The sequence below is a fragment of the Chelonia mydas genome, chromosome 9 (assembly GCF_015237465.2).
Source record: "Chelonia mydas isolate rCheMyd1 chromosome 9, rCheMyd1.pri.v2, whole genome shotgun sequence".
Taxonomy (NCBI): Eukaryota; Metazoa; Chordata; order Testudines; family Cheloniidae; genus Chelonia; species Chelonia mydas.
In genome coordinates, this window is record NC_057855.1 from 31,074,192 (window position 1) to 31,093,426 (window position 19,235).

Here is a 19,235-nt window from a genome sequence, read left to right on the forward strand (position 1 = left end):
ACTTATACTTACATGGCTATCAGAGAGCAAAATTTCAATCCTGAAATATGCTAAGTTCTTTAAGCAAAAGTAGTTTGACTTTTGCATACTCACTATAAAGTATTTGGGGATGTACCTTGATTATTTATCATCCTACATAAAACCCAGCTCTATCTATTCTTAAATGTCTTCAAAAAGCAACACAGTGTAGCATCTAATACCATGTTTTACTTCTAAGTATAAGATAAAACTATGGCGTCACAGATTTACTGTGATAACTGTTGGCAAATGACTTTTTAAAGGAGATCATTCTACATTCTAAAAAGCATTCTCACTGTAGTATAATTTAAAATATCATCTCCCAGGTATCCAAGTAGTGATAAGTTATTTTAGTAGGTCCATGCATCATCCTGATTACTACTTACATGCACATATGGTTTTCTGAGTAACAGCCGTGTTAGTCTGTATTCGCAAAAAGAAAAGGAGTACTTGTGGCACCTTAGAGACTAACCAATTTATTTGAGCATAAGCTTTCGTGAGCTACAGCTCACTTCATCGGATGCATACTGTGGATTCTACACTTTCCACAGTATGCATCCGATGAAGTGAGCTGTAGCTCACGAAAGCTTATGCTCAAATAAATTGGTTAGTCTCTAAGGTGCCACAAGTACTCCTTTTCTTTATATGGTTTTATGTAAGCAGCTCACAATTAATCCTGTGACCTGCCATCCAGCAGAAGGACTCTGTAGAATGAGGGAAAAAGAAGTACACGCTATAAAAATAGATATATAAATCTCACATTAACTCCAGTTCAAATTATTGCAAATTCTGATTCAAAATAATCATATAGAATATCTTTGAGTCCTTAACCCAGGTCAATATGAAATCCAAGCCATTGTAGTTTACAACTCCAGAACTCCTAGCTGAGAGACTGCTAGAATCTATCCTAGGCTAGACAACAATCTGGTCATCTACACTTTTAAGTCTTATCTTTTCTTCTTCTCATATTTTGGGAGAGCTTGTTGGTGTGGTGATTTAATGTCTGTAATGTTTGTTTTGATTCTTCTCTATCCTTTTATTCATTTTGTTTGAAGAGGTGCTTAGAGAGATTTCTCTGTGCAGGCCTGGATTCTTGATTCCTTACATTGGTTTTATCTGGGTTTACTTGTCCTTTAAAGCTGGTGGCAGAATCCTCCAGGACCAACATTAGTTGTTCTCGGGGGGCCTTCCTGTGCGACAGAGGGCACAGTTATTTCATAAATTCAAAGGCCAAAAGGGACCACTGTGGGCATCTAGTGTGCTTTCTGGTATAACACAGGCCCTAGAACTTCTCCAGAATATTTCTTAGAGCAGATCTTTTAGAAAAACATACAATCTTGATTTAAAAATTCCCAGTGATGGAGAATCCACCACAACCCTTGGTAAGTTGTTCTAGTGGTTAATTACCCTCACTGTTAAAAATGTATGTCTTATTTCCAGGAAGAATTTATCTAGCTTCAACTTCCAGCCATTGGATCATGCTATACCTTTCTCTGCCAGATTGCAGAGCTCATTATTAAATACTTATTCACCATGTACATACTGATAGATTGTGATTAAGTAACTCCTTAACCTTCTCTTTGTTAAAATAAATAGATTATGCTTCTTGTGTCTATGGCATGTTTTCGAATCCTTTAATCATTCTTGTGGCTATTCTCTGAACCCCCTCCAATTTATCAACATCCTTCCTGAATAGTGGACACCAGAACTAGTCAGAAGTGCCAGCTTGAGATTCCCCTGTTTATATATCCTAATACACCAGAATATTATGATATCCTAACGTACCAGAATATTTCAACAATCACCAATCCCTTAGATCATTGTTTTTTACACTGTAGTCTTGTCTGCTTGGAGCTCTTTGTTAAAATGTCCCACCACTGTACTAGTGCTGGTGCAGCTCCCCCGGGTGGAAACAACAGCCGTTGGCATTTTTACTAAGAGGAAGGTTAGATGGCATAGTGGTTAATAATGTTGGCAGGCAATCTGCAATGGTGAAAGATTGTAATGACAATTTCATTGTAAACCCAGCCTGTGAGACTCTTCCCTAAAGAAATTCCAGACTTTTCTAGTGTATGGTCAAGTCCAGGGGAAACAGGGGAGAGAGGGGGCACTTGAAAATGGCAAAACCGAGCCTAGCTCTGAATGTTCAATACCAAGTATAGATGGTGGCTTCTTGCTTGCTAAGTGGAAACGGGACAGCAAGAGAGAACACACTCCCCCATCCAAAAACTATCATATACCTTCCAATGCAGCAGCATTTTCATTATTTCCCAGTAAGATTCCTTTCCTTTCCTTTGTTTCCACTCCTCATTTATAAGTTGCTTTATTAGGGGAAGCCAAAGTGGTGTATGGGAACTTTGCTTTAGAACAACATTCCTATGTGGAACTCAGGATCAACTAGAAATACAGGTGCACATGGGTTAAAATCCACACCTCATCATGCAGCTCTCAGCATCAGCTACTACAGCTCTTTGATTTCATGCCCAGAATAAGGGAATCTTTCTAGAAACCCACTGATACTCATGAAGGAACTGAACAGACATTCAGTGCTCATTTCCTCTCTGGTTGTCTATCTCATGTAGGCTCTCTTTTTGCAGTCTCACAGCCAATTGTTACAGGGTCTCTCCTCTGTTGTTGGTACCAAAGAAGCCCTATCGGTATTGGATCTGGAGTTTAATAAACTTTGAGGGAGAAGCGGTGGAGTCAGTGTGGCAGTTTGTGATTTAGGAGAGAAATCCATCCAGGTCACTAAGGGCTTGTCACTTAAAATGCTACAGCAGCACAGCTCCAACACTGCAGCTGCACCACTTCAGTGTAGACACTTCCTATGCCTGTGGCAAGGGTTCTCCTGTTGGCCTAATTATCCACCTCCCCAAAAGACAATACCTAGGTTGACAGGAGAATTCTTCCATCAACCTAGTGCTGTCTCAACACAGGGACTTAGGTTAGCTTAACTGCATTGCTCAGGGATGTGAATTATTCACACCCGTGAGCAACATAGCTGTAAAGTTGACCTAATTTTCTAGTGCTGTCTACATGAGGACTTAAATTGGCTTAACTACGTTGCTCAGGGATGTGAATTATTTGCACCCCTGAGCAGTGTAGCTGGATTAACCCAGTTTTCTAGTATAGACCAGCCCTTGAACTCTGTTGGAATTTTCCTCTCCCCTCACTATTCAGGGATTGCTGGGAAATGCTGTTCTATGGCATTCAATCTATAGCCTTGGTTCAGGGACAGGGCATGTTGCAAAAAGGGTCTATCTAAACTCTGCCTTCTCTTCAGATGTGGACGAAACATTGAAAGAGCTGGATAGGCTAAGAAGTCTCTCCCAGAAGAAGGGGCAAGTGATTCATTATTCTGTTGATTTCTTCATTATTTTCATGCATTTTAGGTTATGTCTACACTAGCACTTTTGTCTGTATAGCTTATGTCGCTCAGGGCTGTGAAAAAACACACCCCTGAGCGACATACGTTACACCGACAGAAGTGCTGGTGTGCACAGCGCTATGTCGGCAGGAGATGCTCTCCCACCGACCTAGCTACCACCACACATTAGGGGTCGTTTAATTATGTCTACGGGAGACCTCTCTCCCGTCAGCATAGAGCGGCTACATTGGTACAGCTGTGCCACTGTAAGCTCTCCAGTATAGATATGGTCTTCATTTCATTTGACTAGACTTGGAGTCAGATCCCTCTAGAGAGGGGCTCTGATAACTTCCAGAAGGCTGGGGGAGGAAGATACTTGAAAAGGAAAAAAACATTGTTTGTTTTCTTGGAAATAACTTCATTGGTGTGGATCTTTGTTTGGTTTGGCCTGCCACAACCTATATAAACTTTGCTGTTGGATTCTTGGTTACTGTTTACTTTTCCTATTACTATTTCCCAGTTTCTGCATTTAAGACCTTGCCAATAACTTAATATTGGAAGTGGCAAATGCTTGTTTTCACAAATATGGGAGACGGAATCATTTTCTATGGAATAGGGCATCCAGAATAGTACTTCAAAGCTGCTGTGTTAATCTGGATCATGAAATAAAACCCATAGGAGAACTGAACATCATAATTGGGACTCTAAACTAATACTAGATTCCAAACACTCCCGTTGCTAACACCTGTTGAAAAATCCTTTTAGCACTGGTTTCAGTTCTACCAATATTCTGTACATAAGGTCCAAACTTCTAGAAAGAGAAAAAAATCACCCACACAAAGCAAACATTGGTTTGTGAATCTTCAGTGGTAGCTTTAGTGTAAAAATTCCCTTTTCTGAAATGTCAGATGTAAACCTGAAACCCTGGGGGCACTTCTAAACTTCAGGATTCCTACGCTATGAAGATTTAGTCAATTGCACAATTATGTACCAGAATGTACCAGTGAAGCAAATGCAGTGAGATACTGCATAATTTTCCAAACATACAAATCATTAGGAAGTTTTATATTAAACTTTTGTTTGAAAGGGAAACCTCTGTTTGTTTCATGAAAACAGTGAATATGAATAGTAATACAGAGCATATGCACAATACTTTTCACCCATAGAACTCAAAGCACCTTACAAAGATGGGTCAGCATTATTATGCTCTGTTTACAGATAGGGAAACAGAAACACAAAGTGACTTGCCCAACATCAGTTTCTTTCTGACCCAAATTGAATGAGTTATTTCATCAGTAATCTCAAAATATAAATACAAGTTTTTAGGAAAAAAATGTTAAAATTAATGTCACTAAAGTTCTTTATAAACATCAAAGAATTAAGCCTCACAATCTATTTGGGAGATGGGTAAGTATTAACAATGTCTTGTTCATGGATAGGTAAATTTGGGTTCAGATCACACAGAAGGTCCATGGGAGAGCCAGGGATCATCCCTGAGTCTCCTTACCTCCAATTCTGTGTTTTAGTCACAAGACTATTTCCCTGATATTAGGGGTAATCAAAGGTATAGTTTTAGTTTGTGTGTGACTGAAATGTGGCAGGGAGGGAGTGGTCATTTCTAGTTCATGTAAAGCATGACTCTTAAAGTTATTGCTGGATTTAGGGAAATGGTGTACTTAAATGTATCCCTTCTCTAATGTATTTCATTCAATTAATGGGCAAACTGTCATGTTATATTGTTTAGATGTTAAAACATGCTTATCAAAACTCGTTCCCTTTCATTTAGCTCATTAGCTATTCTAAAATTATGAGAATAACAAGCTTACTTTGCTCTGTATGTTTCCTTCTAGTGACAGTTCTGGCTATTTTCCACGAGCTGCATGTGGATACAGATCTGTATACCCTCCTTTTTGGAGAGAGTGTCCTAAATGATGCTGTGGCTATAGTTCTCGCATAGTAAGTACAAACATCTGTCTTCCTTAAACAATGAAATAACTCTGAATTGTCTTGGTAAATAGCTCTCTCCAGACAAATATCAATGGAGAGTTTAAAGATTGCATTAAAGGCGTAAACTTCTGGAAATGTAATTGGTGCATTAAGTACTCAATTTCCAACGTTAATGGGATATGTGTGTCTGAACTGCCATTTTTGGTTGTGAATACTTAGCCCAGAAAGCAATAAATGTTTTAAATGTTTATATTAAATCTGATTAATGTTCTACTCTAAACAATGTGTCTGAATGGAGTTGTGGTACTAGATCCTGTAAACATGGGAGGTTTGCCAGATTGGAGGCAGAAGTTCAGGACCAGAAGCTATCTCATACTCTTTTTTTCTGCAATCTATTGTTTTCCGAGGCAAAACCACAAAGCAGTGCAGCATAGTACTGCTTATCTCCCTGTGTCTATTAAAACCAGCAGTCTTTCAGCCAGTAAATGTAAGATAATATTGCATAGCACCTTTCATTCCCAAGGATCTTAAAGCACTTCCCAAGGATCTTAAAGCACTTCACAAATTTACCCTGGGTTTATGCTGCCATATAAACACAAATGCTAAGTACGTGATTAGAAGGTTCCCAAGTTGGCTTCAACTGCCATGTCTGTCACAGCCTATCATTCTTTGGACCACTGCTAAAAAATTAAAACAGCCACCCCACTGCACACTCAGAATGTGCTCTTCAAAGTTTCATAACTTTGCCAAATCAAACCTGATTTTCATCAGCATGCCAAAAGATACTTCTCCTCAGTGAAGACTATTTTCCTGCTAAATGTCTTCCTTGGACACTACAGCTGTTCAAAGACAGATTACAAGATTTTTTTTTTTATATTGTGAAACATTTTTTTCCCCTCTCTCTTTATATTCAATAACAATTTAACTTATTTTTTTCCTGAAACTATCCAGAAATATTTAACAGGCAGTTACCAAGTCTGGAAAATTTACAATCATATAGATCAGAGGTGGGCAAACTACGGCCCGGGGGCCATCCAGACATTTTAATCCGGCCCTTGAGCTTCTGCCAGGAAGTAGGGTCTGGGGCTTTCCCCGTTCTGGTGTTCCAGCTGGGGAGCAGGGTCAGGGTCTTGCCCACTCCATATGGCTCTCGGAAGCAGTGGCATTTCCCCCCTACAGCTCCTACTCATAGGGGCAGCCAGGAGGCTCCGCATGCTGCCCCCACCCCAAGTGCTGCCCCCGCAGCTCCTATTGGCCGAGAACCACAGCCAATGGGAGCTGCAGGGGTGGCGCCTGTGGACAGGGCAGTGCGCAGAGCCACCTGGCTGCACCTCCCAGTAGGAGCCAGTGGGGGGATATGTCACTGTTCCTGGGAGCTGCTTGAGGTAAGCGCTGCCTGGAACCTGCCCCTCTGACCCCTTTCCGTGCCCCAGCCCTGATCCCCCTCCCACCCTCCGAACCCCTCAGTCCCAGCCCGGAGCACCCTCCTGAACCCCCAACTCCTCATCCCAAACCCCACCCCAGAGCCCACACGCCCAGCTGGAGCCCTCTTTCAACCCAATCCCCATTTCATGAGCGTTCATGACCTGCCATACAGTTTCCATACCCATATGTGGCCCTCGGGCCAAAAAGTTTGCCCACCCCGATATAGATAAAAGATTTGAAACATAAGCAACGGAAAATAGGGGGCTAGTACAGAAATATTCCAGCAACCTTAGATATTACTCTCACTACGTGCTCTAGCTATATTAAAATATGAAAATAACTGACAAGTGAGTGAACAAGGCCCTGGTTCAGGAAAGCAATCCTATTCTGGAATGCAATTAAGCACGTATTTAACTTCTGTTGACGTCAATATAAATTATGTGCATGCTTAAAGTCAAGCATGGATAAAACTAAGCACATGTTTAAATCTTTCTTGAGTCTGGGCTATAATGCAGCCACCTCTGGGATGGAACACAGCAACTGTCTGATAACGCACAGCAATACTACTCAGAAGTGCTTAAAGGATAAGGCATGTAGAAGAATTTCATATCCTGTTTAAATTGTAAAGTGAGTTTTGGTAGATCGTATGTAATGAACCAAACTGGGGATTTTTCTCCTTTGTTATGACAGCTTGTTTGCACAGCCAGTACATAATTCTTGCAAGATATGTAAGATTAGTGTTAATACTCCTATTTAATTGTTCATTATCTAAATACCAGTCCTCTTACATTCACCTACACTTAAGCTCTGCTTTTGTTTTCAGAGCAAGAACAACATTTCCATCTACTGTCAAGGGTGTGAGCACACAATCTGATGATTAAATGTAGCACAGATGTCACATTCAGTTAAGGTAGTCAGAACGTGTAACTTAACAGAGTATCTATTGTACAAGAAAACAAAATGGACAAAGGGAAATTTAAATCAGAGACTAGAAAAACTGAAAGAATTGTCACAAAATAAAAGCACACAGTTAAAATAGGAATCTACTGTACTAACCAAACTTATAAGAAATACTCAGATGGTAAAGTCTGGGTTTCTTTCTTTGATTCTGTTTTATTTGACCTGAGCTAGTGTAGGATTTCCTAGTGAATAGCCATGTAACCCTTAAACCTAGAAGCAACTCAAACAAACAAACAAACAAACAAACAAAAAAAGCCAGAATCTGTAAAGTATCATTCGTTTTCAGCAGTTGGACTGCCAAATCACATATACTTCTTCAAAGGTCAAACTCTGAGGAACCACTAAATACAACACAAATCTCAAAAGCTCAGCAATATTGTATAGTCCACAAGTCAGGAGTTTCTAACACCTCCTCTTTTCCCTGTACACAAATACAGGTCATAGGGTTTAATCCATATATCTGGAAGTGGAGACTGAAGATAGATAGGAGTATGACAGGTTTCAGAGTAGCAGCTGTGTTAGTCTGTATCCGCAAAAAGAAACGGAGTACTTGGGCACCTTATTTAAATTTAAATAAATTTATTAGTCTCTAAGGTGCCACAAGTACTCCGTTTCTTTTTGCAGATAGGAGTATGCTTGCCATAAACACTGGTTTTTCTTCAGAGCTTTCTCATCTGTTTTTCTCTGTTTCTGACAGATTGTAACCCTAGTCTCTGCAGTAGGATCTGTTTACACTAGCAAGCTAATATATTTTTCTGTATATTTTCAGTAGTGAAATTTGCATCAGACAGTAAAGGAAATTCCTACACTTCTATAGATGAGGTTGAAAAGAATCTGGGAGATGTTTAATTGCTAGCCTAAATAATGAGTTGTTGTACCAGTTGTGTAAACCTCAACCCTACCATGATCTTCTTTCCTGCTGGCTTTTAAGTAAAGATGTACTGCTGATAACATCAACTTCAGTGAGTTAGCACCCCAGTACATCAAACAGCTTCCTTCTAGTTGCATGCAGAAGTATTGTGTTCTAGTGTTAAGAAAGTGCAGCAACTTTCATCCCATGGCACAGACACCATTTTATTTTTACTTTTTGAAAGTGTTACTCAATGTTTTTTTCAATGTGGTGCAGTGACAATGAGTGTATAATTAGACTGGCAGCAGAATATTTAAAAATGTGAAGCTCTATACACAGAAAGGATCCGTAGTAATAGTATAGTGCGATGCTCGTTCATATATTATTTAATGAGTAAAGAGAAGAGAGAATAGAAGAGAGGCTGCAAAATGGGTTTCATCAGACAGCTGAAGAAACCCTAAATGTCTGCAAGCCTGACTCATTTTAAATGCTAAGGGGGATCTTACGTTTATGCATACTGCCTCTTACCCCAGAGGATCCCAAAGTGCTTAAAAATGATTTGCCTGACTCTTGGCAGGTTCAGTGTGGGTTGGGAGGAGAGAGGGAAGGTTCAGTGTTCCTCCAGCTCCACTTCACCTACTTATGGACAGACAAACATGACATGGCTGCTTGTCCTTCCTGAATGGAAGGGACTGCCTATTGCACACTAATAGGAGTCATGTTGGGACAGGTTTGCTCCCTCTATATTTCTCCTCTTTTATGCATCAGTCAGTGAGAGGAGGACAGTACTCAGATGAGCTCACACGAGACCTTTTGTACACATTTAGTAAATGACGCTACTCAGTGTGCTACCACATGAAGGATTCCACCTGTCTTTAAATAACATAGGCCCGATGCCTCCAGATACCATCCGCATGAGCACTTCAGCTCTCCCACCATCAGAAGCAGCTTTCCAGTGTGGGGTTGCCAGGTGTCCACTTTTCGACTGGAACATCTGATCAAAAAGGGACCTTGGCAGCTCCAGTCAGCACCACTGACCAGTTGGTGGCACAGCAGGACTGGCAGGCTCCCTGCCTGGCTCCACACGGCTCCCGGGAAGTGGCTGGCATTTCCCTCTGACACCTAGGTAGAGGGGCAGCCATGGGGGCTTTGTGCAGGAACCATGGCCAACTGGAGTTTTGGGGGTGGCGCCTGCGGGCAGAAGCAGGGCACAGAGCCTCCTGGCTGCCCCTCTGCCTCGGAGCTGGAGATACATGTCACCACTTCCTGGGAGCCGCCTGAGGTCAGCGTTGCCCAGAGCCACACTCCAAACCCCTGCCCACAGCCAAACTCCCTCCCAGAGCCTGCAACCTCTTTTGCACCCAACCCCCCTGCACCAGCCCGGAGCCCCCTCCTGTACCCCAAACTCTTCATCCCCGACCCCATCCCAAAGATCACCCCCCCCACTGGAGTTCTCACCCCCTCTCACACCCCAACCGCCTACCCCAGCCCGGAACCCCCTCCCACACCCTGAACCCCGCATTTCTGGCCCACTCAAGCTGGCGCCTCCAGCCCAGAGCCTGTAGACCCTCCCACATCCCTGCCCCAGCCCTGAGCCCCTTCCCACACTCCAAACCTCTTGGCCCCAGGTCAGAGTCCCCTCCAGCATCCCAAATCCCTCAGCCATGGCCCCTCCCCAGAGCCTGCCCCCCCCAGCCGGAGCTCTTATCCCTTCCCACACCCCAACTCCCTGCCCCAGCCTGATGAAAATGAGCAAGTGAGCGAAGGTGGGAGAGAGCAAGTGACGGAGGAAGAGGGGATGGAGTGAGCAGGGGTAAGGCCTCAGAAAAGGGGTGGGGAGGGGGCGGGGCCTTGAGGAAGGGGCAGGGTAGGGTGTTCGGTTTTCTGCAATTAGAACACTGGCAACCCTATGGGCCAGTGGCCCTTAGAACCATATTTTAATCTATATAGTTTTATAGTTTCCTTGGTAATGAATGCTATACAGTTACTCCCCACTTAACGTCCTCTCGCTTAACATTGTTTCGATCTTACGTCCCTGCTCCATTACAGAACATGCTCCGTTTAAAGTTGTGCAATGCTCCGCTATAACATTGTTTAGCTGCCTGCTTTGGCCACAGCTGGCAGCCCCCCTATCAACTCCCCTACGCGCCCCCTCCACCCAGTGCCTCCTGCACACCGGCAGATCCCGCTGATCAGCACCTTCCCCCTTCTCCCCCCGCCTCCTGCCCACAGCAATCAGCTGTCTTGTGGCTTTCAGGAGGCGGGGGGGGTGGAGTAAGGATGTGGCGTGCAGAGTAAAGGGGGAGGGAGGAGAAGAGGTGGGTTAAGGGTGGGGGCTTGGGGGAAAGGGTGGAGTGGGCGGCCCGAGGGTTGAGCCCCATACACCGGTGCAGCTCCCAACTATAATACTGTACTGTATGCACAGTGTGTTTGTAAACACACACCACGTGCACACTACCCTCCTCCCCGCCCTTTTTTTTTTTTTGCCAGAGAAGGTGGGCCTGGGCAAATATATAACATTCCATTGTTCTTTGTTTTATCTGAAAGTTCTGCCCTGGTAAGAAAGTAATGGAACCTGTTCATTTTTCTGCAGTAACATAATGAACTTTCATGGGTTTCTTTATGAAGTTGTACATTTCCAAGTAGCTTGTAATGATGAAGAAATCTCATTTTCAAAGCCTCTGAAAACCTCTGAAAAAAAGAGCTCTTGTCTTACATTACATGGATTCCAAGTCCATTTTTCAAGATTTGACTGCAGGATTTGACATTATTTCTAGCCTGTGGGTAATAAATGAGCTGTCCTCATATACTAGACTCCTTTTAATAGTTTAAAAGAGACTGAAATTTATGGGCAATAATTTGCAGATTGTGATTCTTCTCACTTTGCTTGGATCTTCTCTCATCAGGTCAAAAATGATAGAGTTTATCCATTACCACATGGTAACCCCAAAAAGGAGAAATTTCAACCACTTAGCATAGGCCAGTAGCAGGGGCCCACAGTGTTGAGGGTCTATGCTATGGAGAAAGGGGGCGGCAAATTTGCACAGCTTTATCTGTGATTAAAGGGATGACTTACCCAAAATATAGGCAGACTTCCTTTAAACAGGGGGATTGTTTTTTTGTTGAAGTTTTAGTTTCATGGTTCCCTCTGAGTCCTTTAAAGTGATACAAATTCATCCAGTGAGCATGTTCCTCCTAGTGTAGCAATACTGTTTGAAAAAAGTAAAAAGTAAGTTGCAACTCCAGTCTGCTCAGCATTGCTACCTTGTTGGGGATGCTCCCTACTACCATCTTCTGACAGACTGTGCCTCTTTCTCCTGCTGCTCCTGCTGAAGCCATGGCTGACCACCTGGCTGTCCTGACACCCAGCTGGGCCAGAAGCTTTAGACCTGGATCTCCCCGGGCTTCCAGGCGCCTAGTTCCCCTTTAGCCCTTGGCAGACTAAAAGGGAGCTGGGAGCACTGGCTCCCAATCACCCCTTTTGGGATGAACAGCTTTGATTTTTCTAAATGATTTTTTATCCCGTTTCATGGAAAATTTGGAAATGTTTGGTTTTCGATCCAAACAGAACAAAAAACAAATTTCAAAATTCCAGAATTCTCTGCAAAATGGAATTACCATTGGCCACACAGCTCTGTTCTTAACCATTCATTACTGTTCATACCTCTGTTATGTCACCTTATTATTCTCCTGTCGAAACAAAACAGTCCCAATCTTCTCATTCTATTCTACATGAAAGTTTTTCCAGTTTTTAAATTTTTTTCCTGTTTCCTTTGGCCCTCTTCTGTTCCTGCTGGTTCTTTTTTGAGAGCAGGTTATTAGACCTGAACTCAGTATTCCAGGGAAGGCCATACCATTAATTTCGATAATGTCATTATCGTATGTATATTATTATTCACTAGCCCATTCTCAGAACATCCCAGCATTTTGTTTGACCTTTTAATTGCTATTGGAATTCCTCTGAAGTTCCTCACAGTCCTCACCAGTGCTGACTAACCTAAATAATTTTGTGTCATCTGCAGAAGTTGTCCTCACTGTTCACCCCTTTCCAGATTATTAATAAATTTACTTAATAACACTGATCCAAGAGTGGATCCTTAGAACACCCCACAAATAACCTTTTTTCATTGTTGAAAATTGCCCATTTATTTCTTTTCTGTCTTAGCTATTTCTATAGTTACTGATATTTTTTGTTGTATCTGAAAACCTCTTTGTATACTTTCTCAGTCAGGCTTTATTTTTCGTTATGATTCTTATGTACACCTGACAGAAGCTGGCAACCCTGTACAAAACTCTGAGAAGACAGCATGACTATCCTGATGCATTTACAATCCAAATTGGCTTTGGGATTTACCGGAAATAATGTCAACCTGGAAAGGCATGCTGGGTTCCTCCTTGAGACATACCTGAACTGATTTGAAACTCCTTTAATGATTAGTTTTAAATTCCCATTATCTTTTGTCAGGAGCTGTCCCTGATTTGGATCCTTTGCCCTTGAGTTTTTGGAGCATTATGCAGGATGGATTTTGCCACAGAATTTAGTGCTCTGCTTTTTGCTTTGATTCCGGAGTCCACTGAATAGCTGGTTTTACAGTGACAAGACAGCTGCATGTTTTCATATTCTTCCTTAAACTGCAGTTATAGTCAGGGACATTATATAGTCAGTGACAAAAATGACATTGAGGGGTTCTGAATTTACTCCCTTAACCACTTCTATATCCAGTGTGCTCATTTAAGAGCCAAAGGCTTTTCTAACAGCCAATACTGACAGCCTGGGATCTGAAAATCAAGCTGTTTCTTTTTGCTTCTTCTTGTCCATCGAGCACCAGTAATATGGATTCTGCAGTTGGAGCTTAGCTAACAGTTTTGTTGATGAAATGTGTGACTAACTCTTCCATAAGTTCGGCAGTGTTAATAGGGGTAAAACTTGTTCTTCTCTGGAAGTAAGTAAATGATTTGCAGAGACAGAGAGCAAGTGTCCTGAGTTAGAATATGCCACTTTTCATGGTGTGCTGAAGGTTCTGTTTCTTAACTGTACTCTAACTTATATCCAATACCCATCTTTTACTATATTCCTGTATAGCGTTTGGCCCTACCATTAGTCCAGTCCCAGGGAAATAAACTGATGCTAAAGGGCCGTTATTTTTGTCCAGTCTTTGAAGTGAACAGCAGACTACAAGGAATACTTTTAACATTTTGTTTCCTTTGATGCAAATGCATTCAGTCAGCTTGCATCCAAAAGGAATAATAAAAATGACTGTCTTTGCTTCTTATTCCTTGTCATTTGTAGTTCAAATAGAAGGCTGTTCGACCCATGCTATGACAATGAAGGATGTATGCCTCTGCTCAATTCCACCAATTGAGATTTGTAGGGAACTTCTTGCATTTCATTGCAAGCTTCACAAAAAATGATTGTTTCAATATTGACTCGTCACACTGGGGTTCCAAGATTGGATGGTTAGGTAAAAAAAACTGATTGCTTCTTCAATTTCAACTGTACTTTCACCATTCATTCGCTCTGATTATGGTTGGCTCATGTTTAGGAATATCTTCACCTCTTCAGGCATTGCAATAAAAAAAAATAAAAAAATATGCACCTAATTTAATTTGGGCTTCCAATATATATGTGCACAGACAAGAAATTATCTGTACAAAATAACCATATAGTTGCATAAATATACACAACTGCAAAACACTGTCCATTGTCGTGTAGTTGGTCCCTATTTGTTTACAAATGTGTATTTTGTGAACACATTTACTTGTTTGAATGTCTGTGCACACACTTTGTGTGTACCATTTAGGTGCCTGGTTTTGAATATTTATCGTGTAGTGCCAAAATTTGCCTTTGAGTATAGGGTGACCAGATGTCCCGATTTTATAGGGAAAGTCCTGATATTTGGGGCTTTTTCTTATATAGGCACCTATTACTCACCACCCCCGTCCCGATTTTTCACACTTGCTATCTGGTCACCCTACTTGAGTATGGGGTGATGGCTGCCATTGAAGTCACATGAAGTCAAACATATAGGATATGTACATAAGCAGAATTTACCCCATAGCATCCAGGTGCATTAGAAAGAGGATCTACTGAAGCTAGTTGCAATAGAGAAGGAGAAAATGATCAGAATAACATACTGTTATTATTTAATATGTATAGTGTTACAGCACACAGATGCTCCAGTCAGGCTTGGGGGCCATCATAATAACCATTGTACAAGACGATAAAAAGACATGACATGTCTCAAGGCTTGTCAAGGAAGAGAGACCAGGGAAATGGGAGCAGAGGCGGTATCAGGCAAGGGAATGGGTGGTGGGAAAAGAGATGAGAAGGGATGAACAGAATTCCAGGATAGTGGTAGATGCCACTGGAAGCAAGAAGGTGGGGTAAGGATTTGTTGGGATGAGAGGAGGGTGGGAGAGTGAAAATGAGGACGAAGGAGGTGGAATTGGTGGAAGCATTGACGGGGAAAGGTATGTGGAAAGGAGGAAAATATGTTTGGGTTTTGCTAATTTCTTTTCATTATATAAATAACTGTTTATTTTGTTTTCCCATATAAAAGGTACTGGTGATTTCTTATTCCTGAGAGGATGAACGGGGAAGAAACACTTGTAAAAGGTGACAGAGGGGGTTAAAATTTAAGTTCTTAAAATCATGGGAGAAAATAAGGTTTTGGGTGGGGGCTTGAGCCAAACATTTTATTTATTGAAACTCTTAGACAGCACTGAGCCCAGCCTATACTGCTAATACCACATAGCAGAAAGGGCACATACAGGGCAGTAAATCAGTTATTCAGTCAGTCAAATAACAGCGTCACAATAAATTAATAAAGCAGGGAATTATTTGTACTGCAAGTTAATGAGCGAATCAATTAGGTGGATAAGGAATCCTTTCCCTCTTTGATTTCTGTAATGACATTATGATTATCCATCTACTCTGTTTACCTTTGAGGGAGTGTTTATCCCCATGACTGTTAGCCTGTAGATAATATTTTGACATTTTACATCAGTGACCATCTGGAATAGGCAATGTGAGAATTGGGAAACTGAGCAAACTTGTTATAAATAGAAACTTCTAAAGGACTTTCTCCCTCTGTTAAATAGAGTCAAGCCCACTAATCAAGATGGGTGCTCGCTGCATTAGTAAAACTTCTGGAATTGTTTCTAAGCATGCCTTTACACAGGTGAATAATAGTTCTGTTTTAACCACAGAAAACAATTCAGAGGAATGTCAGCAATTCTTGCCCTAGTTAGGATTTCAGCATGAGATTTGAGACTATGAACAGGATGTTTCCAGGAGATAATTCCTATCATTCCAGTACATTTCATGCCGTTTTCAATATTTGCATGCCCACTGCATTTTTATTTTTTTTTAATATTGGTACCACATTAAAAAAATTTCCAATGCTTTCCAAAACTGCAAGGTGAAGGTATTCTTAAATATAAGTTATCTAATAGAGTCTGAGAGTTTTATGCAATTTATTTAAATATATAGCCTACAGTGGCAGTCTGTTTCATGAATTGGAATAGATTTCAGTGAGTGGTGTTGTGGAGAATGCCCTCAGGGAGGTATGAAAATGTAACTTATCTCAAATCAACTGGGAATGTCTGCACTTGTCATTTCCAATCAAATCAGACTAACTGTGGGTATTTCTGTCCACTTATTCACAAACAAACTGATAACACTTACAAATATGGCATGCAGGCTCAGAATTAAGAAAGCCACTTGTGATGCTTGCAAATCACGTCAAAGAGGCAATTATTTAGCTACATTTTCAGTACAAGTGACCGTGTTGGCATCAAAGCTTCCTCTTTTCAAAGATTTCTATTGGGAGCACTTCAGAACTGAAGTATACCCTGCTACAAATCAGCTTGGTTTTTTTTGAGCCCTTCCAGATGTTTTTTCTTATCCAAATAACCTTTCTCCAGTGAATAAGACAGATTTTATGAGAGCAAGATAATTACACACACAGTTTAATTCTTCTTTTAGAGACAAATCCCTTTTAGTTAAAAATGGGTGTATGGATACTGATTCCCTTGAAGTGTTCCAAAAGCAAACTGACTGCATCCTCTCTGGAGAATCATTTAAGAAAGACCCTGTCTGGATCTAGAAGTATATAAAGCTATTTTCTTGTCTTGATCTTTAACTATTCATGGTAAATAGGCCCAATGGCCTGTGATGGGATGTTAGATGGGGTGGGATCTGAGTTACTACAGAGAATTCTTTCCTGGGTATCTGGCTGGTGAATCTTGCCCACATGCTCAGGGTTCAGCTGATGGACATATTTGGGGTCGGGAAGGAATTTTCCTCCAGGGCAGATTGGAAGAGGCCCTAGGGGTTTTTCACCTTCCTCTGTAGCATGGGGCACAGGTCACTTGCTGGAGGATTCTCTGCACCTTGAAGTCTTTAAACCATGATTTGAGGATTTTAGTAGCTCAGACATAGGTGAGAGGTTTATTGCAGGAGTGGGTCGCTGAGATTCTGTGGCCTGTATTGTGCAGGAGGTCAGACTAGATGACCATAATGGTCCCTTCTGACCTTAATATCTATAAGTCTATGAGTCTATGGGTGGGAGGAGAAGAACAGATATTGGCCAGGGGCAGGACCCCTTTCTATTTTCATTCATTGCATTCCCACCAAAGCCTTTTCACATAGCTTAAATCCCTTATAAAAATATAGTACTTGGGGATCTGTCTAAGTGATGTTTCATCCAGCTGGGAACTGATAGATTGTGCGGTGTCACTGATGGACCGTGTAAACCACATAAAACTTCCTGTTCTTAATGTTCCAAGCCTTCTTTCCAAGGCAGCTATATCATTCATTAAACTAGTGTGCACTAGCTATTATTTCTTGGGAGGCCACATTGTGATTGACTACTGCATGAAGGGGAAGGGCACACAAGAAGCCTTCTTCATAGAAGGAACATATGCCATCTTTCTGGATGGTGCAGAATGCATAACTCTCCAGTGCTTACCCAGCAGCCCTAGGAGCATGATGCCATCTAAACTCTTTTGGTGGTCCCCCAGGGTCACTCCCCTACACAGGGCTTTGTGCTGCTTGTAGAAGCTTGCTGTAACGTTCACATTCCTGACTGGAATAAGTGCTAATTTATTTGAATGGCAGCATCATGAGCTACACACCAAACACTGATGGCTTTGATCTTTTAAGACTCAGGGATCCTTAGGCCTCTGAGTCTATTGTTAAAGCAAACTCACATCATCCAATATGAGTGTGTGTGTGTGTGTGTGTGTGTCTGTGTGTGTAAAATATAATCTAAAACCTATATTAAAATAGAAAAATTAAGGTTGCCATGTCAAGCACTCAAAAATTAAGAAAAGCCAGAATTGTATTTCCCCATTTTACAGATTGGAAACGGAGTCACAGAATCTTTAATGTCAACAGGATCCACTAATTTTGGCTGCCCAATTTGAGATGCCGGATTTTTCAGAGAACTTAGCATTTTATAGAACTTTATTTCTGTAGACCTGATCTCTCATTGACTTCAGTTGCAGTTGTGAATGTTCAGCACTCCTGCAAATCCAACACTATGTGTCTCAAGTTGGGCACCCAACAAATGAAGAATACACAATTGGTGGCCAACTGTGAAAAGTGTGGTTTAAGTGACTCGCTCAGCATCATAGGAACTCTGTGGCACAAGCGGGGAGACAATCCAGTTCTCCAGAAATAGTCCAGAAATAGTCCTGAAATAGTCTCATGGTGAAAGGAGACCATCTTTTCTCTTCCTGCAGTCCCCTGCCTCATTCACTACACACCTTCCAATGCACTCTGGTCCAACTCTGGCCTGCCAGAGATATTAGTTGGTGGCTCCATCAGGAAGATGTGAGCATGGGTGTGTACCTGGTGTGATTTACAAACTCCTCTGACTCCTGCACTTTCTGCAGTGAGAGGGCAACCACATCTACCTCTCGATCCTGGCACACCCTATCCATGGCCCCACAAAGTTGCAAGACTTCCTCATCAACCTCCTCTAGGTGCTAGCCAAGACAGCCATCCATCACTCCAGGAGGAAGAAGCTGGATGGTGAGGGAGAGGGTTGGTGACTTTGGGGCCTGCTCAGTGTCCCCCTCTGAATCCCTGATTATTATCCTCTGACCGGCACTCCCATTTCTGTTTTTTCTCTTTCGTTGTCCCAAGGAATCAGTTGAAACCTAGTCTTCGTAGTTCCTCCCTCTTATCTGAGGGGTAAGGCCTTTAGTTTTGGGTGGGCCACCACCTCAGGTCTGCATTCCAGTGTGATTGTTTCCTATTCCTCTTCCTTGCTGCCTGGGTAGCAACATGGGGGAGCATTAAGAACATAGAAGAGAGAGTATCCCTATTGTTAGTTCCAGTGCCCAGTGCCAGAGTAGCCTGCAACAACCAGGAGCAGCAATTCCAGGGAAAATTCTGGTCAGATCCCACATCCCTGAGAAGGAGCATGCTTGGTGCACATGGATTTTTCACATATTTTAGCTCCCAAACACTAACAAGTTTCTGTTGAGCATGTGAGACCTGTGACTTTTGAAAGGTTTATAACAAGGCCAAATTCAGGTGCATTTTTACAGAGATGAAAAAAGGCATCTGACAACAGAGTGACCAAAGCCCCCGTCTTGCACAATTTCAAGTCACTGTTACAAAACATGGAGATACTAGAATTTTTCAGTGAAACAGTT

The 19,235-nt window shown here is 41.8% G+C and overlaps 1 protein-coding gene across 1 annotated transcript in view; it reads left to right on the plus strand.

Moving 5' to 3' along the window:
• Nucleotides 1–19,235, plus strand: part of SLC9A9 (solute carrier family 9 member A9) — a 310,159-nt gene that overhangs the window by 88,683 nt on the left and 202,241 nt on the right. Inside the window, exon 6 of the mRNA XM_037908590.2 lies at nt 5,236–5,341. Coding sequence (XP_037764518.1) covers nt 5,236–5,341 — 106 coding nt within the window. The remainder of the gene's footprint in view (nt 1–5,235; nt 5,342–19,235) is intronic.